This window comes from Crassostrea angulata, chromosome 6 (assembly GCF_025612915.1).
Source record: "Crassostrea angulata isolate pt1a10 chromosome 6, ASM2561291v2, whole genome shotgun sequence".
NCBI lineage: Eukaryota > Metazoa > Mollusca > Bivalvia > Ostreida > Ostreidae > Magallana > Magallana angulata.
In genome coordinates this window covers 21764714-21788282 of record NC_069116.1, presented here as the reverse complement: position 1 = coordinate 21788282, position 23569 = coordinate 21764714, and the positions used below count along the sequence as shown (strand labels likewise).

Genomic DNA, 23569 nt, shown 5'->3' with positions numbered 1-23569 from the left:
TTTAAAATCATTGGAAAACTCTTTATGATGTTATGGACGAAATTGTAATAAAACAAATTCAATAAATTGCAATCTCTCTTCTTTCATGGAGATGAAAGATGTGGATTAAAAAAAATTTATTTTTCTTTAATTATCATTATTATATTAATGCATATACATGAAATTCATATAAAGAGACAATCAACCACTTAACCATGCAGACATTTAATTCAAGAGAGATGGAGAGTGAGAAAAATAAATATATCAAAAATATCTTTAATTTCCATTTTGCCTTTATTGGTACTTTCTTTAAACATTGTATTACCTCATTTTTATTTTAGTAATTAATTGATTGCAGACCTGGAATTCAAATAGTGCTTTGATAGTATATTGAACGTGCTTGGTTGATATTTTCAAGTCTCTCTGAAGCCTCAAAGCCACTTCTACACATTATTAAACTACTTCATTATTTGATAAGTGATTTAATTTTCAATTTTTTAATGTTTAGAGTTGCTGAATTAAGTATTTGAATTTTAATGCTTAATCGAAACTTGAATGTTATATATTTAGTTATATGCGAGTTACGGAGTAAAGAACTCTTTGTTTTGTGAACAAAGCTTGAGCCTTGTTATTTTCAACATAACATACGTGTAGGTGTAGGTGTAAATACAATCAAATGTTGTTTTCCTAAATTCCTTTATCCATAACATCTATGAACATATTAAATCAATTTATCTGGTTTGCGATGAATCAATTTATTAGAACTAGAGACGAGCTCGTTGCAAGCAACGATTAGGTTTTCCATCGTAGCTGCGTCATACTTGTGACGTATTACAAAAAATTGATAGCTGACCATAGTACAATATTAGATGTGTAAACACTGATAAACAAAGTATTATATTTCTGTGACCGCGTAGATTTTACGGTGATAGAGAATTCGTCTGGATCTGCATCGGTCGTGTGCAGTACGAACCGGGTGAGGGAATGTTGGCGTAAAGTGTATAAGGTATAAGGTTGTGGCGCGCTGTGGGCCGTAAGCTAAAACGAAGGGTAGGTTTGTCGTATTCCCGAAGGTCCACCAGTATACAGATCCAGAGAAATAAACAGGTAACTGATGCAGGATTTCACATTATTGGACGAGACTCAACGATGGCAATATTATAACAATTTAACAGACAGACATGTTACAAACAATTCTGATATGGCCAGTAGTGGCCTCTGGACTCAAGACTCTGGGAGAGTCGGACGTGGCCGGGGCTGGCCGCCGTATTCCAGACTGCGCATTGACAATTGTACATAACTATTTATAAGAATCTTAACAATGAGCATAAATTGACAGGTAATGATATAAGTAAGCTGAGTGAAAGGTTCACAGATATAAAATAATAAAATAAACTCAATGAGTCTTTGATGTCCAAGAAATGAAAATCTGATAATTACACAATGTTGTTTTAAGAGATTAACAGTCCTTGAGACATGACACTCTGTCTCTTTGAAATCACATATAAAGTCTGAAAAGTGTCAATCACTAAATAAAAAAGTAACTTTGTAAGAAATAAACTGTGAGAAAAAATTACGAAACAGATGTTGAATTTTACAAGTAAAGTCAAAAAAAAATTATAATTGAACAGTGCATTTTGCACGATGATACTACATGTTTATAAGGAAATACAGATCTTAACACGTTGTCTCTAGTTTGATTCCCCGCATTTTATTCACAGAGTGGGACTGTGATTATGCCCGGTACGAAGGTAAAAAGACCATTGGCAAACGTTTTACACGCATTTTTATCGAACGCAAGCGCCAATGAATCTAATAGTATATATGCGGAGATCCTGGAAATTTTACAAGGGGTTTTGAAGAATAATTTTGTATTTCGAGGAGGGGGAACATGCGCGGATCAGAAAATTTTTCCGGGGTAGGGGTTGAAAAGTCAGACGGTTATTTGAGTTTGCCAAGGGATGTCCGAGGCATATTTGGTAAGTTTATAATGTACACGTAATTGAAAGAAATTTCGCTGAAGGGGGGGGGGGGTCTGGAACCCTTCCCCTTCTAGATCCGCGCACGGAGAAGACCGATGCCGGTAATTTTACTATAATTTTAACCATTTTTATTTAATTATTCATGTTCATAATTATCAGAAAACCAATATTACCTTTCAAAGCAGTTAAAACTTAAGATACGAACCATTTAGTCTCGGTGAGTATAGCGTCCGCGTACGAAAATAATGGCAATTTTCAAGAAATTCGGATGGACGATCTGTGTCCTAGGTCGTCCATCCGATTCTTTTTCTGACTAAAAGCTACAGACCTGCAGTTAGAGATTGTCAAACTCTTATTGATTATGTCAATTTGTTTGTCTCAAAGAATCATTTTTTAAATCAATAAAGTTTTACCTTAAAAAAAAGAAAGAAATCGGGCACAATTTTCAATGTTAGCATTTTACAATTTTATGGTCTAATAAAATTTCAAGAAACAACTCTTCATTGCTATATCCGAAACATTGCATGTACAAAAATTTACATCGCATTTTTTAAATTACAAAAGGATATTCAAAATGAACTTGGATTAACCGCTAACAAACAGGCATAAAGAGAGACTGATTTTCTAGACCAATTTCTTCTCTCTTTTTTTTTTTTACATCAAAAGAAATTCAAAAATAAATCAAAATATATTTTTTCTTTGTATGCGTTAATGAAAATGTAGATCAGCAAGGGGTTCTTTGTCGTGCAACCACTTACTTACATATATAATGTAACAGATTGTTACACGGGTCTACAACGATGACAAATATCGAAAAGGCAATATTGTGGGTGAAGGATGAATGTGTAGTTTGTTTTTGAAGTTTATTTTTGATACATGTAATTATAATTATCTGGATCAGTTATGTTTGTTAGTTTTTATTTGTTTATAAAAGAGGGAAATAAAGAAATGAGTAATTTCCGAGCACGTAGCATCGTTTTTGAAAGTGTGTGGGGGGGGGGCAAACTCATCCAACAAATCTTGACAAGCAAAAAAAGAAAGAAAAAATTTAGAATTTTCCAAAATTTTCAAAATTTCACTCATAATTTCATGATTTTCATACCATTTTTTTTACATGCTACAAAGGGGGGGGGGGGGGGGCAACTCCATGATAATTCAATTTTTTATGTAAATTTAAAAAAAAATAGTTGCTGCGAGAAAAAGTGGGGAGAGGACATCTTTATGTCATATAACATGTAAAACTGATTTCATTCCACCCACAAGCTTGAAATAATGAAATAATTTTAATGAAAACAATATAAATAGACGTCATAAATCCCATATCAAACGACATATTACCACTTGATTCTGCGCGTCTTTTTAATGAATTTATAAACAGCGGCAAATTCTAAAATGTATTTTTAAAGGTAATGTTAGCTGCAAGTCTGTAGACCTTGTATGAAAAATTTCGGATGGTAGTCAATTTTTCCGGGATACAGACCGAGCGGTACATATATGCAGTTAAGGTAACTAAGAATGATTCCAACAAAATACATTGTTGAGTAATGCAAGCTTTTAAGAAAGCAAAACTTATATTTGTTTAAAATATAACACCCAAATACTTCGTCTTACATTCGCTATTTGTAGAACAAGCAGAACCAGTATCAGTCTTACCGGCCTCACCATATACATTGTTGGAATTTAATTGTCCTAGCATTGCATTGCTCTGCATGTACACAATTACTTTTAAAAATTAAACACTTTAAGTGTTCATCTATATGGCTACACATAACGTACACACGTGATTCAAAAAACCCAGACGGAAAACGTTTAAGAATTCAGTCATTGAGTCTACATTTTACAGAACTTGTAAAAAAAACACATTGCGGGTCTGAATGTTTGTTGATATGTCAATCTACAGACCCTGAAACGTACTACTACACCACACGCTCGCTGCACGCTCGCTAAACGGTTCACACGAAACGCTGAACGGTTTACACGAAACGGTGCACGCTATGCCCGAAACGCTAAACGATTTACACGAAACGCTGAACGGTTTACACGAAACGATTCTCGCACGAAACGATTTGCTCGCTTTTCACACGCTTTGGACACGCTTTTATCCTGATCGATTCGGGTCCTCTCGGATTTTTACCCTGACTCTGTTAGTAAGATTTAATTATAAGAAAACACGAAATGAAAGAAATAATGATATTAGAAACATATATGAACATAAGTATTGAATTGATTAATTAAATTAATTTGGTACTTATATTTAAAGGAAAATATTATTTATTCACAGAATTAGCCAAAAATATTACTTCTATAAATATATTTATTGCTCAAAAGAAATATCCATGATTCTTATTAGTGCCGTAAATAATAAAAATTCCAGAGAAAAAAGTTACCGTAACAATATACAATACCAAAAATAAAATCTGCATGATTACAAACTGAAATCGGTTTTTCAGTATTCGGCGGGATTTGTTTTTTCTTCTCACATTAGTATTTTTATTGGTTTCAGAGAATATGATGTAAAAATACTAACTGAAAATAAACCTGTAACTATTTACATTGATAATTTTGAAGGTTATGTAAAATAAAATTAGTCACATAAGTTAGGAAAATGCTATAAACAACCGATTAATTTTTTTCTTATGTGGAATCATTCGCGTAAATAAATGTTCCGTACATAATGTCACAGAAAAAAATCAATCGATTAAACAATAAAGAAAGTTGTCATTAATATTTCGGATTTCGGAAAGAACAAAAAATTGAAAAATGATTAAAATTTTTGTCTCAATATTCGTATACATAACCGGCGCCCCGCATAACGGCGTACAATATATCTATCATAATCTATTTGAATTAAGTACCATGCATATAGATTCCCATAATAGTTAATTGCATGTGTACATTTTAGGAAAATTGCAGTGTGTTAATTACTTGTTGTTTTCCGTTGTAAGTGTATAAATAATTAAAATAATAACTTGTAGAAATATTTTTAATCGGGATTCAGAAGAATTTACTTCCCGCATTTCATAGAAATGAACAGTATATTTTCTTTCTCTGTTTACATCTAATTTTGTTTAAATTAATGTTAAATAATCTATCATTGAAATTGTGTGCATCATCAAATACTGATTCCGACTACCTTGAAGTCATTAAATTTCTATTGGCTATTGACAAAAAAAGAGACGCGTGGCCATCCAATGAAAACGAATACACAGAGTTTGATTGACAGGTTCAGCCAGGTGCAGGTCTAACCCGATGTCCGAGGTTATGTGTACTGGTTGTACACAGCCGAATAGTCTCAGTAACAAGTCTTCTTTCAATACGCGTACTTTTCTTTTGTTTGTTAAAAATTTAATTCAATGTTGTAAAAAGATAAGTATATCATTTCTCATAGATTTTTTTCACAAGAATATCTCAAAGGATTTTTGCCAATCACAAACAGTTTAGAGTAATGTTTAACACGAGCGCTATTTTGAAACAATTAAATTGTCAGAGAGTTCCGAATGAAATCTGATGAACGTTTCACACGGTTCTCACACGCTTTGCCCGAAACGATTTACACGCTTTGCCCGAAACGCTGCACGCTTTGCCCGAAACGCTAAACGGTTTACACGAAACGCTTCACGATTCACACGAAACGCTAAACGGTTTACACGAAACGCTAAACGGTTTACACGAAACGTTTCTCGCACGAAAGTCGCACGCTTTTTTGGTGTAGTAGTACGTTTCAGGGTCTGTATCAATATACAGTTTGTTAATTATTTTCGATTGCTAAGGCTACAGCGTATTTGATGAATATTGAACAACATTTTTTCCATGCCACTTTTTTCCATGGAAGATAGCGAATGTATACAAGTATAAAGCATTTATAAAATTTATTTAATTACCTCTTTAGAATTTTGTATGGAATAAATAATTTATAAGTTGCTGCTGAAGGTTGTTTGGTATTTTATTACGGGCCGCCGGAAGGCGGTCCGTTATTTGATACACATTTAAATATTGTTACTGCGTTTCTGCGGGATAGTTCTTTTTTAATAGAATTAATAATATGCTTATTTTATGAATTTAAAGTAAATTTGCATGTAGAAATATGTTTTATGCCTTTTAGAAAATATCACATATTTTTTGTTTTACTCGTAAATGAAAAGTAGGTCATACTTAGTAGATTGTCGTATTTGGCGCGTTTTTATCGAGACTATAATCTATTCGGAAAATTTCGGAGTTTTTCATTCTTTTCAAAACAATGCATCAGGATCGGTTAGTCTGGTACCCTTCCCACAATTCCGTTCGCGCACTCTCTCAATGTAGAGAGTGCGCGAACGGAATTGTGGGAAGGGTACCAGACTACAAGATCGGTATGCGGGACATACTAAAGACCTGTGGGCATGTTCACGAAGCTATCTTAAGACTAAGATATGTCTCAGACATCACTTAGGACACGTCTTAGTCCTAAGTCAATTTCTTGAAGCCGTCCTATTTTAGGACATGTCTTAAGAAATATCTTAACTTTAAGACATCCTAACAGGTGTCTTAACTAGTAAAAATGGCCGTCGCCTATTACAACTACATAAGAAGAAAAAACCCAAACCTACATCGCGAGCGCATATTTCGAGATATCGACAACCCGCTTGATTGCCTAGATGACACAGATATCATCTGTAAGTATAGACTGCCCCGTCATATTATAATAGACCTTTGTGGACGCTTCAATCGTGACCTGAGACGACCTACATTGAGGTCACGCCCACTACCCGTATCGTTCCAAGTGATGGTAGCTTTGAGATTTTACGCCACCGGCAGCTTCCAAGCCGTTTTAGGTGATGTGCATAAAATATCCAGACATAGCGTGTCTAGAATAATTAATGATTTTACTGATTGTTTAGTGAGACTTTCTCCTGAGTATGTTAAAATGAATACCCAAAACGACTCGCAGGCTTCCCAAATGTCATAGGTGCAATCGATGGGACCCATATTAGAATAAAATCACCATCTCTTGATGAACACTTGTATGTAAATAGAAAAAACTACCATTCCATTAATGTGCAGGCTGTGTGTGATTCAAAGCTTAGATTCGTGAACATTGTAGCAAAATGGCCAGGCAGCACAAACGACTCTTTCATTCTAGAAAACAGTGCGTTGAAAGATATGTTTGAGAGGGGTGCAATTCCTGAGGGGTTGCTCCTTGGTGACAGCGGCTATCCCCTGCGGCCTTGGCTGCTCACTCCAGTGCTGAACCCAACAACCAGACCGGAGGAGAGATACAACGCGTCTCACATCAGGACAAGGAATACCCTGGAACGCAGCTACGGAGTCCTAAAATCAAGATTTAGGTGCCTCGACACAAGTGGAGGATCTCCCTTTTATTCACCCACGAAGGCATGCAGAGTTACGGTGGCTGTTGCAGTTCTGCACAACATGTGTATTAACAATGGAGTCCCCATTCCGGCGGACTGTGTCGATGCCCGTGACAGAGGACGAATTGGGCGCCCCCAGTACATTGGTCCCATCAATGACGGAGTGACAGTGAGAAACAGACTCATCAACAGACGATTTGCTTAAATTTGTACATGTATCTATTTTATCATATTGATATATGTTTTTAATACGCCGTTATTCATAAATACATGTATAATAAAATTTGTGAGCAATTTGTATTTATTTTATCTAATTTTATATGAAGCAAAAAAAAAAAAAAAGAAAGAACGAACAAACACAGAGAGTCAATCTGATGCAAATATTTATTCAACGTTGGTAAAAGTTACCCCTATGCTGGAGAAGTACACTTGATGTTTTTGTTGTTTGATTAAAAGTTTAGCTCTTTCAATTTCTAGCAGTTCCTTCTGAACGTTCAGTTTCTCCCTTTCAATCTGCACCAATTCTTGGAAACGCAAAATATTTGCTCCATAAGTGTCCTCTGGCTGTTTAACACGAGTGGAGAGTCTACTGCTACGTGATTCCTGCTCTGAAAGTAATAATATCAAAATTATCATATTTACATTTTACATAATGATTCTTCCTTGATTTTATTGTATAAGCATTTTTAAAATCAAAATAAATAGTTATATAAACAACTTCGACCTCTTGTTATCTATATATGTTTAATATTACATCTTATTAAAATAATAATTAGATAATTGTTTACACTTACCGTGATCAAGTCTAGGACTCAATGCAGCCTAAACTACCGGTACATCAGCTGATTCGCTCACATTGGATGGACCGGGGTTGCGGTACCGAGTTCTGTCTCCCCTCCAACATCAATACCCCAGGCATTCCGTCAATGGACGTGTCCCCAATTATACCTATCACCGACTCCTCAAGAGGCGTCAGATCAGCCGGCGGCGGTCCTCCTCTAGTCTTTTTTAGCTCTCTTCTTTGTTTTGCTGCTTTTTTCTTTGTTTCTGACATGTATGTTGTCCATTTCTTTCGTATCTCATCCACATTCCTGGCATGTCCGGAGGAGTTGCAGGAATTGACTTTTTCGCAAATTGCCTCCCATACTCGCTTTTTTGTGTTGTTTGTCGTTACCGTCGAAAGTTTCGAAAACAAGACTCCTTTACATTTCTCCCCTTCTTTGAGAATGATTTGAATTTCAGCCTCAGAAAATTTGGATTTCTTTTTCGTGATGACGTGGCTATGGTTCACTCGCTTAACATGTATAATGTAATGAGTAGGCACTGGACAGAACTGGACGCACGGATGATTTAAGACTGGCGCGACTTAAAACCAATTACCAATATCATTGGCTGATCATATAAAAACATAAACAAGGTACACTTGCTTTTACAAGTCTATGTTGACTGCTGTGTGAACCATTCATTAACGTACATTAGCTTTTCTTAAAAGTATTTATTTACATGTTAAAATTCCATAATATTGAAGACAATAACTTACATTTATTGGATTAAAGGCAGATAAAAAATCCAAAAGAACAATAATGTAGTGAATGTTTGACAAGAAATCTCTCTCTCTCTCTCTCTCTCTCTCTCTCTCTCTCTCTCTCTCTCTCTCAAGATCGGGTGGGAAAGGGATGGGGAAGAATATGAAGTTCGGGAGTTTTCGTAAAGTTGAAATAGACACACAGGAATCATATATATATATATATATATATATATATATATATATATATATATATATACACACACACACACACACACACACACACACACACACACACACACACACACACACATGTGTACATGTATTATTCTTTTCACACACCCTCCCCCGCTTCGTTACAACGCTTATACCGTAAATCAATAACGACCAAATGCTCAACACACTGCACAGTTTATATAATACTTATTTGAAAATTTAAATACTTTATTAAGACGAATTTATTTACTCTATTTATGATATATGTGCCTAAATTATGTTTTCTGATTGAAAAAATACATTCCAAAGTATAGAACAGTATTTTGTATCATCATTTTAAACTGTTTTTCTTGTAAGGATACATACAAACTGAAATTAAGATGTCTTCAATTAGGACACGTCTGAGATAGCTTCGAGAAACATCCTAAGATATTTCTCAGATTGGTCATAAGATTCGTCTTAAGATATGTCTTATGACATGTCTTAAGACGAATCTTAAGATACTTTCGTGAACATGCCCACTGGAATACTAAAGACCTGAATGTCATTAAATTTTATATAAATGATATATTTGAATTTCTATGTGCCGTGTCAAATAAAATGACTTTGCGTGTGTATTTGTTATATTTCCATGTAAAATGTGGTAGAAAATATCATGAAATGACATTTATTTTTATATCAATTATTTACGCAAGAATATGACAGAAATGAAAATTTGAATTGACTGGAAAATTTGAACTAATCCATTTATATTTTATTATGAGGTCCCTTGAAATCATATATTAAACTAATGCATTAAGTTTTCATTCAATACTATGCAACAACAAAAAACCCAAAATGGTTAACCGTTTGAAATTCATAATCTGCAAGAGAAAAATGAGTTGAACTTTGTATTAGAGTAATGTACAAATCATGCAGTGTGTTCTCCATTACTTCATACTATGGCAATGATCATACAATTTCCGTTAGAAATGCTTACAGTAACGAAATCGATTCTTTATGATAATAGTAAAATGTTAAACTTCAATCTCAGATGGAGAGAACTAATATAGGCTAGTATTACCTGCTGTTCAATCCAGATTCATTTATATACTTATATGTATATTTTTGAATAAAATATTTCTTAAACTAACTTCAAAACAAGTTGCTGAAAGTATATTAAATTTACCATAAAAATTAGTACAACCAACTCTTATTTTCTTCTTTGTGGTGTGTTTTTATGTAAACAATCAATGATTCATACAACAATTATATTTTTTGCGGCCCATTTGACGCTTGCGTCAATATGATTTCTTGTTTTGTAGATGTTTTGCAAGAAAAAAACCTGAAACGCGGGGCAAGTCATAATTAATATCCCTAATAACCGTAACTTAAAACTAGCGGCTTTGGTTTCAAATATTATCGTATGCGAATATTAAGTTCACTTTTTAAAATCATCTCCACGATGATAATTATATTATATCCATCGCATATCAGTATTTTTTTTTTTTGCTTTAAAAGAATGGTTCTATCGGGAGCAATCCCGCGTTCGTTTAAATTGCCAGCGTACATTTGTCATGTCAGTATTACACATTGTGCTTTATAAGACGGCCGTGTATACGTATTGTAGAAAAGTTGAGTTTAATTACCATGCATTAGAACCATTTTATTAACACATCTCCCAGTACTGAAACAATTCAAAGTAAGATAGTGGGGCGTTAAACGTGTACGTCCAGCTCTACAAGCACATGCACTATCGTCTAGGCGACGGCCTGAATACAGCTAGCGACTCTCCTATCGATCGGTTACATGAGTCTCGTAATGCATCTAAATATAGACAGGGGCACAGGTTATGAAACAAACAACAAAAATAAGGTCAAAGAGGTTCATCTAAATGAAATGAAAATGTACATATGAATAAAAACATTTGGGAATTTTATGTGGAATTATTTTTGCGCACTACATGTATCAGTTAGTGCATTACAAAAAGCCCTTTCATAACCTCATAAACGTGCACACCCCCACAAAAATGGACCGAACTGACAGCAATTATTTCTGCAAATACTGACTATAAATTACGAAAACATTAAATTGAATACTATAGAATGAGTCAAAATTAATTTCTTTACGTCTTTGCTTCAATAATGCATTAGAAATTTTTATTCCTTTTTAAGTTATTGACAAGAAACTTTGGACGCCTCTAACTCCCTAATTATAAGGGCCAGCCCTTTTTTCGGCATACCGAATGAAAGGTCTGAGTAAGACCAAGAACTTTTAAAATACATGTTATAACAAATTTTTATCAGGTAGAAAACTAACACGGAAAATAAGCGATTTTTTAAAAAAAATTTTCTTACCTTTGTTTCAACATCTATACCACCCCTTTTATTTGCATTTAAATAATAAATAAAATATATCTCGCACAAATTCAATGTATTAGCTTCCAAACCAGCCCATCTTTGAGACTCTGCCAGTCATTGTTAAAGCTAAACCCCCTGGACAAAAGAAGTCGTTAAATATTACTAAAAGGGGCATAACTCAAAACCGGATAGGGATTTTCCTCAACTAAAATATGCAACGACAACTTCACGCGGCATGGTATCAGTCCTGAAAATTTCAAAACAATCGGTGAACAAACGAGCGAGATATTAAGGATCAAAGTTGGCGTCTAGAAGAAGAAAAAAATAATAAGAAATTTGAAAATTTTTCAGAATAATAGTAAGGTTTTCCGCTCCCAGCGGAAAACCTTAATTATGGTAAATAAAATGACGTTCAGGAGCACTGTAAACATTAAAATCGGAAAAATAATTTTTGACCAAAATCGTGACCATACCCCTTTAATTTAAACAACATGCGTATATTTATTGCACATTCTCAATATTTGATTCTGAATTTAAAACTTTTACAGTGTTGCTTTTAATTGATATATGTTTGGATTCCACGACTCATTATACAGGGATATATTTCCGGAATAACCAACTTCTCTGTATACTTCTCTACAGTTTTTGTCAATTATGTGAAGATACATCGAAGTAATATTTTGCATCCATTTAAATGCGTTATACGTTGAGTTTCCTCTTCTAGTGCAGTATTCACATCGTACAATTGGCCCAGTAGTCAAACTGTCAACATATTCTTTTACTTTTATCGTAAACTGTGCACGTAAGAAATTGTATATACTCTTAGATACCTCTATTGGGTTCAATGCAAGATTTTCATACACAAGTCTCTGAATACGTCCTTGATATTTAACAGTTAACAATTTCACGTTACGAATATCTTCTAACATCTTGCCACAAAAAAGTCGTGAAAAACTTTGAAAATGGTTTCTGTTAGATTGAGTAAGGTTACCGATTAGTTGTGAGTGAAAGATTGCTCTCGGGTCTCGAACCAAGTGAATGACTTTGAGTGACGGCAGCCTTTTAAGCAAATAACCGACCGAAGCTGTATGCAAACGTATAGTTTTGTACGTCCTTGAATTAGCTTCAACACAAGCCTTTTGTAAAATTGATATGCATGGAGCTATATTCATAGCTAGAGAGGAATCATTTGAACGATCTTGTCGGGTGCAGTTAAAATACAAATCGTGCTCCGGGGTGTAAATATGAATGAATTCATTGTACAAGCTGTTTAAGTCGATGTCCTGGAAGTTACAGGTAAACCAGTTCAGCATCATTTCTGTCTTTAGTTTTTCAATGTCTGTATCATTATATGATAACCTGTAGAGAAGGAAACAAGACACATAAAGGGATGGAAACCATTCGTTTCTTTTTATTAAAACATGTCTGGTATGTGTAGATTTGAAAAAAAGGATAAAAAGATAGTATGACCTGAAAGACACCTTCGGTTATTGCATTACAGGGAAAATCATCTCCCTAACAGATGAATATAATTCTTTGCTGGATAGGAAATATCCTATTACATGTATATCCTGTCTCAAAGAAGTGGAATTAAAATTGTTTTTGAAAGATTATCATAAAACAAGTGGCCAATGGGCCTTATCGCTCACCTGAGGAAAACATTTATGATATAATCAGCTGGATGGAGTCATAATATAGCTATATGTATTTGGACAATGTAGTATAAATCATGTAGATCCTGTATAAATAAATATACATTTTTCACTCTTATGTTTTAATCAAGTCCTTTTTCTAACAGGATGGTTTTATAGTCATATCAAATGTTGAGCATTGTAGTTCTAAAACGACTAAAATGACTAAACAATTGTTTATATTTGTGATATAAACCTACATCAAGCTCTAAACCCCTTCTAAGGCCCAAGAATCATCCAGTGTTCACAGTCTAAACAATTTAAATGAATCAGCTATATTTCAAATTGCTTGCATACGTGTAGGGGTAAATATATTCTAACATTTCAGTTTTTGTGAAAAAAAATGTTTTCCTTTGTAAAATTGGTTCCCCAATGTGGCCCCACCCTACTCCTGAAGATTTTGATTCCAACAAATTTGAATTCACATCATCTGATGTTGCTTTCCCTAAGTTACAGCTTTTCTAGGCAAAAGGTTTTTTAGAAGAAAACTTTCTATCTATACTACTATGTTAATTTTGCCCACCCCCCCCCCCCTCCACACACACACTGTGACTCGACCCTATCCTATCCCCGTGGATCATAATTTGATCAAACTTGAATTTACCCTACCAGTTGCTTTTACACAAGTTTAAGCTTTCCCGGTTGATTAAATTCTGAAAATGAAAAGAAGATTTTTAAAGATTTACTCAATATATTCTGATGTAAAATTTCGACCACCATTGTGGCCCCACCTTACCCCTGGGGGTCATAGTTTTCACAAATTTCCTAAATATCTCCCCTGAAAAAAGGGTGTGGTCCCTAATTTTCACTACTTTGAATCCCTTTGGGGACAAAGGTTGCTTCGTGCCATGTTTGTTTGAAATTAACCCAGTATTTCTTGAGAAGACATTTTAAATGGGAAAGGTTTACGGACAGACGGACGGACAGACGACAACAAAATGTGACCAGAAAAGCTTACTTGAGCTTTCAGCTTGCTTTGTACCATGTTTTGTTGAAAGTAACCCAGTAGTTAATGAGAAGATGTTGAAAATGGGAAAAGTTAACGGATACGCAGACAGACAGACAGAAGGAAGACAAACAAAATGTAATCAGAAAAGCTTACTTGAGCTTTCAGCTCAGGTGAGCTAAAAAGCGGACATTTTCTCTTGACTTTCGGTATAAATCCTTATGAAAACAAATAATCATAAACATAAGCGGACATATTTTTCTTGACTTTAGTTATAAATCCTTATGAACACACATAATTATAAAACGTGCGTGCAATAATATTGCCTTACGTTATGTGACCCTTAAAACCAACTAAAAATAATAAGCAGTAATAAACTATGTCTATTTTAGATGGTGTATTTATCAAAGTTACGTAAACGAAAAAAAAAATAAGAATTCAACAAAACAAGAAAATGTAACATTGTATGACCCTTACTTCTTGATTGAACATAAAAAGGTTAAAAATAATCTTCCCCTCCTGATAGTCCCATACTTACCACCTAACAAATAATCAATGTCCAGTTAGTAATTGTGTGAATTTTATAAAATAAAACAAGCAAACCTTTGTTCTGTTCCATTTAGAAAACTAATAGATCTGTTTTGTTTTACTGAAAATTCTATCAATCCATGGAGTGGTTCAAAAATATAAAAATCGCCATGGTTAACGCGAATGATGTCAGCAGTTAGGGATGACCCGCTTCTCATGTAACCAAGCACCAATGTCATAGGCACATGACCTGTAACAATGAGATACTGAATCAAAAGAATAAAAAATTATAAAGAAAACGTTTATTTAAAGTGATAGGTCTTTTTCCTTAGATTTTTTTCTGGATATGCCTTATTGATAACAAAGCTTGGCCCGTCTCCTTCTGATAAAAAAAGAGAGAAAATATTTATATCTAGAGACACTACAACTAATTTAACTTATTCTAATAAAAAGTAGGTTATACCTTCAAAATACATGTAAACAATAGGAAAATGAATATACATGTATATAAATGGTAATATTAAAATTAAGTTTATACCTGTCTGCAACTTAGTCTTAAATCTACCAGAAATATAATGCACCTCCATGATGACAAACAAAAATCCAAAAATGCAGGCGAACACACAATATTTTTTCCATTTCATGTTTTCTATAACGCAGCACCAACAAAACGTCTCCTCTACACCGACATGCGCGATACATTTGATGTTATATTTAAGACGGGAAACCACGTATTATCCTTGTTTGCTAAATAGGAAATATCATATCACACGTATGTCTTGTCCAAAGGATAAGACTGATTCATATCATAGAAAAGGTCTTGTTTATTTCCCCACGACCGTTGATCGCCCCTTTTCTCTCAGGCGTCTTTAAAATCTAGTGTCATTATTTTTATTGCAGTACAAGATAATTAAAAAAAAACATTTTAAACAAAAACCTTTATTCGAGCGAAGGTTCGAGAAGTAGTTAAACAATACTGAGCTCTATATATACTGAGGTATACGACGGGGAAAATATAAACTGTAAATGCTTGTGAATATCAACAGTTCTTAAATCTCGGGGTGGCAATCAATTGCAGAATTGCTTATTTGTTCGTCAGTTACACTTATCAATAATTCGAATTTTAGACAACACAGGCTAAATATCGCAGTTTCGAAGTCAGTTTCTCAAAACAAAGTCTGTACTTTATTATTTGTATATCTCTGATTGAAATTACAATCAGTTCCGATAGTAATATATATATATATATATATATATATATAAACTTTAAAACACTGTTTCAAAATATTTCGACCGTGTTACCGCTTCATCAGTCGGTGTTTTCACCGACTGATGAAGACCGGTGTCGTATAATTTAAGGTCCACCCTGTTAAATGGTCCGGGGCGGACCATAAATGTTAACATTTAAGGTCCGCCTTTGCACTAAAAGGGTCCGGCCCGTATAAGAAAAGGTCCGCCTAACATAAAAGGTCTGGGTATATTTTTAATTTGTATTTTTTTTCTCAATTCCGAGTATTTTGTTATAAAATAAGTGGCATCATTTTGTAACTCTTTAAAAGGAGCACTTACCCGAGGTGAGTTGGTAAACATCCATCACACAGTGTAAATGAAAATACATTATTTTACATGTACATGTAGTTAGGACACACATAAACAGTTTTAAACTGGTGTTTTTTTTTTTTATTTCAACATTAATTTCAGTTAGGTGTTATATACACACACACGACCCTGCAGGTGTGAAAGGTTCACACCTTCGAATTCAGGTGTTTGACTTTTTGAAATGATCATGTAAACAATGGATATTTTATACGTTCTTTTTTTGCACATCTTTCCAATACGATACAGGCTTAAAAACGTGTCCCATTACAAAATTATAAGAAATTAAACACAGTCCTGTAAGATTAGTAAAGAGCCACATTCCTTCGGATGTCTTAGCAGTTTGTATCTTAAAAGAATTTAAGGGGATTATGTTCCTTAAAAAGAAAATATTTATGTGTAAAGGGCAAATGTTGACACTCCGTCCGGTAAAATTTTATTTTAAATTCCTGCCTGCTACACCCACATATAGTATTAGGTTTTTTTCTCACAAATATCATATAAACATTATGAAATGCATTTCTTGGCCCCTCGCCCAAAAAAGAATAAAAAGGCTATTAGATGAAAATCAATACCGTCAGACAAATAGGACAAACCGACCGTAATATTTTAAGATTATTTCAACGAGACACATTGGATTTCAGGCCTTTGTCACATTTTTAAAAAGTCGTCGGATCAATTATAAATTTGTTTTACTACAGCAACTTCTCTTTCTTAACATTACATTAAGTTTCCGGTCTTTTTAGTGACACAATACATGTATATATACATGTATCTGGTCTCATTCCTTTAATTGCAATATCGATCTTACGATGAAAATCAATTATTTAGATACTATTATAAATAATGTGTAACTTTAATCTGAATAAATTAAAAAAAAAAAAACCTATGCCAAAGTCACTTTTATGTCCACTCCAACAGTAAGAAGATCAAGTGAACAATATCACTACAAGAATCAATATTAAAAAGTAGGGAGTGGGGGTGGCCTTTCCCTGATGCTATGTGCCTAATGGTTAGGTCTAACTTTGCAAAAAATGTGGAGGCCCCCCCCCCCCCAGTTCCGATGTCTATGCCATGTATGACTATGCAGTTCTTTTAACGAGGTGGACCTATTCTTGAACTATAATATTGGGTCCTACCTCTGAAATAAAAGGATATTGTTTTTTTTAAGGCAGTTTCAAATATATTTCTGCATTAAAGCGCTTTGTAACATAGCAATTTTAATATCACAAATTATACACTTTGCACCTACATGTTGTTATTTTCTTCCTCAACGCAATTTTTGAAAGTATCAGTTCTGTCTTTAATTTTTAATAGATGTGCTTTCAAAGAAAACATAACTTGGACATATCAACAATTTGAATTTTGTAAACTTTACCGATGGAAACGGATTTACTTATTAAGTGTTTACTTGTAACCAAATCCTTGCTTTATTACATGTATATTATATACTATATATTACATTTGTATTTACATATAAAAGTATTGTACGTTTGATTAAAGGAAGTGGGAATAAGTCCTTGAGAATAATGAGGTGATCAAATACTGTGGGGAATAAACACTTATACTTTTTTTTAGCAATATTGCATGCACATTATGAAAAGAGAGAGAGAGAGAGAGAGAGAGAGAGAGAGAGAGAATATTATTACAACATTATCACTTTCATTACTTTTTTAAGCACTTTACCGGTAGTCAGTTAAAACATGCTTTTTAATTATAGGTACAAGTATTATCTAATTAATTTCATTTGTCTTTTCACGTCCTTACATCTACCACAGCTACGGATGTACACTATATTGTCAACGTATACCCTCTGTTACGGTAATCCACATATGCGACCTTTTATTATTTATCTTAAACTAGTGATAAATTTACCTAGATATCTATGAATTATTAGTATATTATCATAACTTTCTGGTCTACTGAAAATTAAACAAAGCAAAAGCTAAAAAGACAATCTTAGTTGCGAAGAACACTATACAGCGGAGACATTTTTTTTTCTTTCTCAGCTCAGTGGTGTATTCTGATTAGCACAGGTGTGAATGCCTGCAGGGCTTCTTTTACCCGTGTTCACCTGTTGTGAAACCCTCTGCTAATACATTATACACACCGGAAGAGATTTAAAAACAAAGGGACTACATGGTGTGTGCAAATTATCGACAAAATACTCCTGGTTTTCTTTTTTCAGATTCTTAAACAATTGGTCAAAATCTAACCCGCTATCAATATTTGATAGTCCACAAAGTAATTTATTAAAATAATACGGTCATACATAAACCATACGCAAATGGCCGACTGGATTATGTAAACAAAGACATCTTTAAGATACAAGTACATTAGCAAAAGAGAATAATTAATTCATTTAACTTTAATAAATGACTACGGGTAGGACCTTTTCTTATAGGGGAAAGCCGGACCTTAAATGTTAACATTAAGGGTCCGGCCGGACCATTTTACGGGGCGGACCTTAAATTATACGACACCGGTAACACGGTCGAAATATTTTGAAACAGTGTTTTAAAGTTTTTTATTATTCATTGAAAAAGAGACTTTGGATATATATATATATATATATATATATATATATATATATATATATATATATATATATATATATATATATATATATATTAAAAACATGACTGTATGCACTCGCTTTAAACAGTTGCATTTTCTATGTAATAATTTGATTAATTTAATAAACTTAGGATGTTCTTATTTTTAGAAGTCTTAACTTTCTTTTGACCTTGACTGGCTTGCTAACCAGTTTCAAGTATGGATAAGACGTCTTATTAATCTAACAAGCAGCGAGACTAAATTTTTCAATAATAAATCAGTTGGTATGCACCATCTTTCTTTAAGGGACAATAACGTACTCTATCATTGATAAATGAATCTCACATTTGGCGGCTATGTAAAGAAATATCAATAAAAGTTTGAATTGATTTGTATCGCCGCCCTTTACACAGAATGCTTAAAAGAAAACGGGTTTTTCAACAATCATCAAACATGTTCTTACGAGACCTAAGGGGCTACCAAAATGGTTTCAAAGGACTTCTGAAACGACAAAATATTGGGCGACAACCATTTGAAAAGGAGCAAATTCAGAATTTTATAATGCAGGAATTAATAACACTAACAAGATTCAATTCAGCCAAGAAAGCTAGCATTCAAAAGCAGTTTAACATTAAAATAACGCCTGATTGGAGTACTGAAATCTAAACATAACATACACATGTAATCAATATTGGTGCTGGGAGGGGGATAAGAATTAGAGGATAGGTACAAGAAAGTTCATCACCCATTTTATCGATACAGAAATGATCAAACAATTCATTGACACTGAAGCCTATGGCGGTGCATGACATGTGAATTGTACAGAGGTTCAGTTAATGTAAATAAAGAAATGAAATATTTTACAGTGAAACACTTCGTTGGTACGCATTTGGATTCCAAGTATTTTTTTTGCTTTTTAGATCGTAAAAAGACAGTTGTCGGTATCCAATTTCTCTGTATATTTCTCTGCAATGTTGGTCGACTATTCGATGATACGTCGGTCTTATAGTTTTCATCCATTTGAATGCATTATAACTTGAATTCCCCCTGTTTGTACAGTAATTACACTTAGACACTGGCCCAGTTGTTAAATAGTTCACAAAACCTTCGACATTTCTATCAAAGCGGGCATTTAAAAAATTGTACAGTTTCTTTGAGACCTCGATTGGATGGACAGCAAGATTCTCGTACACAAGTCGCTGAAGTCGACCTGGATAGTTTACCACCAACGACTTCATATCAATGACGTCATTACGCATTTGTGTACATGTGAGATTGGATATATTACTAAATTTAATCTTGTCTGCTAAACCCTCGACCAGCTGTGACTGTAAAATTGCCCTAGGGTCTCGAATAAGATGAACAACCTTTAACGAAGGTAGCCTTTCGAGCAATTTACTTACTGAGGCCATGGGCAATCGAATGGTTTTATATATCCGTGAATTGGCTATTTTGCATCGTTCTTCTAAAATGTGTAAACACTTATCAATGGTTCTTATGAGTGCAGATTTCATTCGGAGCCCTCGTAAGCAATTGAAATACGTGTCATGTTCGGGTGTAAAAATGTGGATGAACTCGTTGGATAAACTTAGTAGGTCAATTTGTCGGAAATCACAAGTAAACCAATTGTACAACATATCCGCCATCATATTATTTATGTTTCTGTCATCTTGTGCGATTCTGAAAAGACAAGAAACAAAATGATCAACAAAATAAAAATTCTTAATGTATGTACATGTATGAAACATGATAGACAGTCTTGACGTAGAAAAAGAGTGATATAAGACTGTGATTTAAATGAAACTTTTATAATATAATTAACTTAAATAAATCTCTCAAATAATTTATGTTTCGACACACATTCACTTGCAACTAACCATTAAATAATATTCCGTTCATTTATGCGCTCTAGCATATTTTTCAACAAGAAAAAAAATCGGTTTTGCTAAATACTTCAAGGTTTAAACACCAATTTTAAGTAAAAAATAAATGAACAAGCAATTAAGACAAGATTCAAGTTCTGATAAACTCTTAACATACTTTGAAAAAAAAGAAACCCTAAGGAATTATTCTTATTCCTAGTTTAAAAAAAACGGTATCACATTTTAATGCATAACAACAATCATATACATGTATTGCATACGAAATCACCTGATAAAAGTAATACTAAAACAAATTTAACATCTGTAGCAAGAAAATTGTTAACAAATTATCTAATTTACATAATTTTGAGGAGAGGTATTACATTGTAGTTTAAAAAAATAAAAGAAAAAAATTCAACTTGTGTAAACATATACCTTATTCTTGTCCCATTCAGAAATCGAACGGGACTGTTCTGCTTTATTGAGAGTTCAATCAATCCATGGAGTGGTTCAAATATATAAAAATCTCCATGGTTGCAGCGAATAATGTCAGCGGTTAAGGATGACCCGCTTCTCATGTAACCTAGCACCAATGTCATGGGCACATGTACTGCTAAATAAAAAATTACCGAAAAAAAATTGAAGAAGATATGAATTATATCATTTTCAGTTTCTTTCAGAGCTTCATCTTTTAAAAATATTTCTGTTTTTACATTAGAAAGAATACCCCCAGACTTACTGCTTTTATTTCCTTCCAAAGATGTTTTCTCATTGTTACATTTTGTAATTTTAATACTTGATATCTTTGAGACTTTGTATTGCTTCCTAAAGAAGTCTAAAAGGACAACAAAAAATATACATGTCTACACACCCAAAACAAAACATTTGGTAAACAATACATTTCATCTGCAGATATTTTTAAAATTTGTTGTGTAAAATAAAAATAACAGAAAGCCGATTCAAAACTCTACCGGTTTCATTGTAATCTCCTGAAGATTACAATGAAACCGGTAGAGTTTTGAATCGGCTTTCTGTTATTTTTATTATATATATATATATATATATATATATATATATATATATATATATATATATATATATATATATATATATATATATATATACATACATATATATATATATATAATTTTAAAAAAAATCATTAATTCCTATTGCTTTTACAATGCTGTGAAAAATTTGTTTTTAGAATATTGCATGAACGACCTACAACAAAACTGATTTTTAAATTACCTTTGCCCTCTTCGGGTCGTAGGAAGTAGAATCCATGAAACGCACATAAAATAATGATACATGTAATTGCAAGGAATAATATAAATATTTTTCTTTTTACCGTAAATATCAGTTGCATATTTTTTTTCTAAACGAAACAGTTCTCACATAGTAGATCAGTTTGTAAATTGACGTATTTCGCATTATTCCGCCAGGAAAATAAAGGGCTTTCACGAAAAACAGTGTACATGACGTCATGACCGAGAAAAATCTAATGTATGTTCCGCTTTTTAAAGCATACAAATATATCGACTTCAAGATTTAATATATTTTCCCAAATAATTATACAGCTAAACATTGTCTTTATGCAGAAATTTTCCTCGCGGAACACGTCTAGAGTTTCAATTACCAAAAAGTAGTTTTTTTATGATTAATTTGATGGGTACAAAAATATAATAAATGTTAACAAGCGTTTTCTTTATACAAACACACACGGAATTACTGGGACAGAAGTCACTCCTTAAACTCCAAATCAATATCTTGCCAGTTGTGTTTGTCTTTAGTCAACAACAAAACATGCAAGTATTGAATGCTGAAAGTTTAAGAGCCCATAATGGGAATATACAATAAATGATGACATTGGGGTGTTTGAACTTCAAAAACAAGTTGCTAGCCACTCATTGATGTATCTGTTTACAAGTCAACTGCAAACATTAACAGGCCTTTTTGTATATACTTCGATCGATTGTTTGGAATTTAATACTCTAATAAGGTTTTTTAATGTAAACATATTAACCTCAATGAACCATATAACGTTGAAACTTTAAAAGTTTTAAAAAGCTAAAATACTGATATCTTAAAGAAAAGTTTTTGTTTCGTCACTTATTTTTTTAGGAATGATACACAACTTACGACAGATAAATCTATAGCAATTATACTATCTCAATGGATTTAACGACCATGGATTGATGCGTTGAGATTCGTTTTGATCACTTTTTAAACACTAATGATCCCACAACAGTCACAAATTACAGATTGCCGGTGTTATATTCTTAATACACACTTTATACACTTACTTCATACAAAAGGTATTTGCATATTCAATTAAGAATTAAAATTTTATTCATAATTAAAGCATATATATATATATATATATATATATATATATATATATATATATATATATATATATATATATATATATATATATATATATATATTCCCTCCTCGGTCGTTTGATAATTTTTTTTTTAGATATCACTCTGCATTAACCGATGTATTTTTCATTATTAAAAATGATACAGTTGGTATCAATGAAAGATGGCTTCTTTGAAATATAGATAAAATATTAGTAATTAATCATCGTATTACATTACAAGATGGTAATCTGATTGAATATATTGCATTACCTGCTGTGGATTTCTCCATCGACAATAAGTACATACCACTCCTGTAACTCATAAATAACTTTATGATTATAACAGAGAAAAAGGCCGTGTACAATAGACATTTTGATTTACCCATATTTTACGTAAATGAATTTGAAGCAACACAGACAGAATATATAAGTATATAAGAACTGTGAAACAAGGCGAGCTGAGTATCTACAGGAACGACTAAACACTTCGTGACTGTCTCTAGCACCCGACGTTTCCTCGGGTATATAAATAGCGTCTCTTCTTCACGCTTTTTTTGTTGTAAATACGTGATTTAAATTGTTTTTTTTTATAAATACGGGGTTGATCAAATCTTTCGATAATGTTACACAACG

General features: G+C 33.1%; 3 protein-coding genes across 7 annotated transcripts; 1 reads left to right on the top strand and 2 right to left on the bottom strand.

Annotated features, from left to right (window-relative positions):
* The first annotated feature begins 6498 nt into the window (after window positions 1-6498).
* LOC128187404 (putative nuclease HARBI1) lies at window positions 6499-7607 on the top strand. Its single transcript, XM_052857850.1, has 2 exons — window positions 6499-6613; window positions 6889-7607. Exons 1-2 carry the CDS (start codon window positions 6499-6501, stop codon window positions 7512-7514), a joined length of 741 nt encoding a protein of 246 aa, XP_052713810.1. The 3' UTR covers window positions 7515-7607.
* Window positions 7608-11883: 4276 nt separating this feature from the next.
* LOC128186590 (carbohydrate sulfotransferase 4-like) lies at window positions 11884-16214 on the bottom strand. Of its 2 annotated transcripts, none has more exons than XM_052856419.1 (3): window positions 16124-16214; window positions 14630-14804; window positions 11884-12748 (listed from the first exon to the last, which is right to left on the bottom strand). In XM_052856419.1, the coding sequence occupies exons 1-3, from the start codon at window positions 16203-16205 to the stop codon at window positions 11932-11934; spliced, it is 1074 nt and encodes a 357-aa protein (XP_052712379.1). In that variant the 5' UTR covers window positions 16206-16214; the 3' UTR covers window positions 11884-11931. The 2 variants fall into 2 exon arrangements, with proteins under 2 accessions (XP_052712379.1, XP_052712378.1); XM_052856418.1 differs by lacking the exon at window positions 16124-16214 and adding an exon at window positions 15093-15700.
* A 2609-nt stretch (window positions 16215-18823) lies between these two features.
* LOC128189648 (uncharacterized) lies at window positions 18824-23318 on the bottom strand. 4 transcript variants are annotated; one of them, XM_052861332.1, is made up of 4 exons: window positions 23208-23318; window positions 21308-21403; window positions 21004-21178; window positions 18824-20386 (listed from the first exon to the last, which is right to left on the bottom strand). In XM_052861332.1, exons 1-4 carry the CDS (start codon window positions 23257-23259, stop codon window positions 19567-19569), a joined length of 1143 nt encoding a protein of 380 aa, XP_052717292.1. In that variant the 5' UTR covers window positions 23260-23318; the 3' UTR covers window positions 18824-19566. The 4 variants fall into 4 exon arrangements, with proteins under 4 accessions (XP_052717292.1, XP_052717291.1, XP_052717294.1 ...); XM_052861331.1 differs by lacking the exon at window positions 23208-23318 and adding an exon at window positions 21820-22103; XM_052861334.1 differs by lacking the exon at window positions 21308-21403 and having other exon boundaries at window positions 23208-23307.
* Window positions 23319-23569: the final 251 nt, after the last annotated feature.

Coding starts and splice junctions, on each gene's coding strand:
- LOC128189648 (XM_052861331.1), bottom strand. CDS start 21,937: ATGCAACTGATATTTACGGTAAAAAGAAAAATATTTATATTATTCCTT. Junction 21,179..21,307: donor TTTGGAAGGAAATAAAAGCA/GTAAGTCTGGGG, acceptor TTTATTTAGCAG/TACATGTGCCCATGACATTG. Junction 20,387..21,003: donor CTGAATGGGACAAGAATAAG/GTATATGTTTAC, acceptor TTGTCTTTTCAG/AATCGCACAAGATGACAGAA.
- LOC128187404 (XM_052857850.1), top strand. CDS start 6,499: ATGGCCGTCGCCTATTACAACTACATAAGAAGAAAAAACCCAAACCTA. Junction 6,614..6,888: donor AGATGACACAGATATCATCT/GTAAGTATAGAC, acceptor AACGACTCGCAG/GCTTCCCAAATGTCATAGGT.
- LOC128186590 (XM_052856418.1), bottom strand. CDS start 15,198: ATGAAATGGAAAAAATATTGTGTGTTCGCCTGCATTTTTGGATTTTTG. Junction 14,805..15,092: donor TAAGACTAAGTTGCAGACAG/GTATAAACTTAA, acceptor TCATTGTTACAG/GTCATGTGCCTATGACATTG. Junction 12,749..14,629: donor CTAAATGGAACAGAACAAAG/GTTTGCTTGTTT, acceptor CCTTCTCTACAG/GTTATCATATAATGATACAG.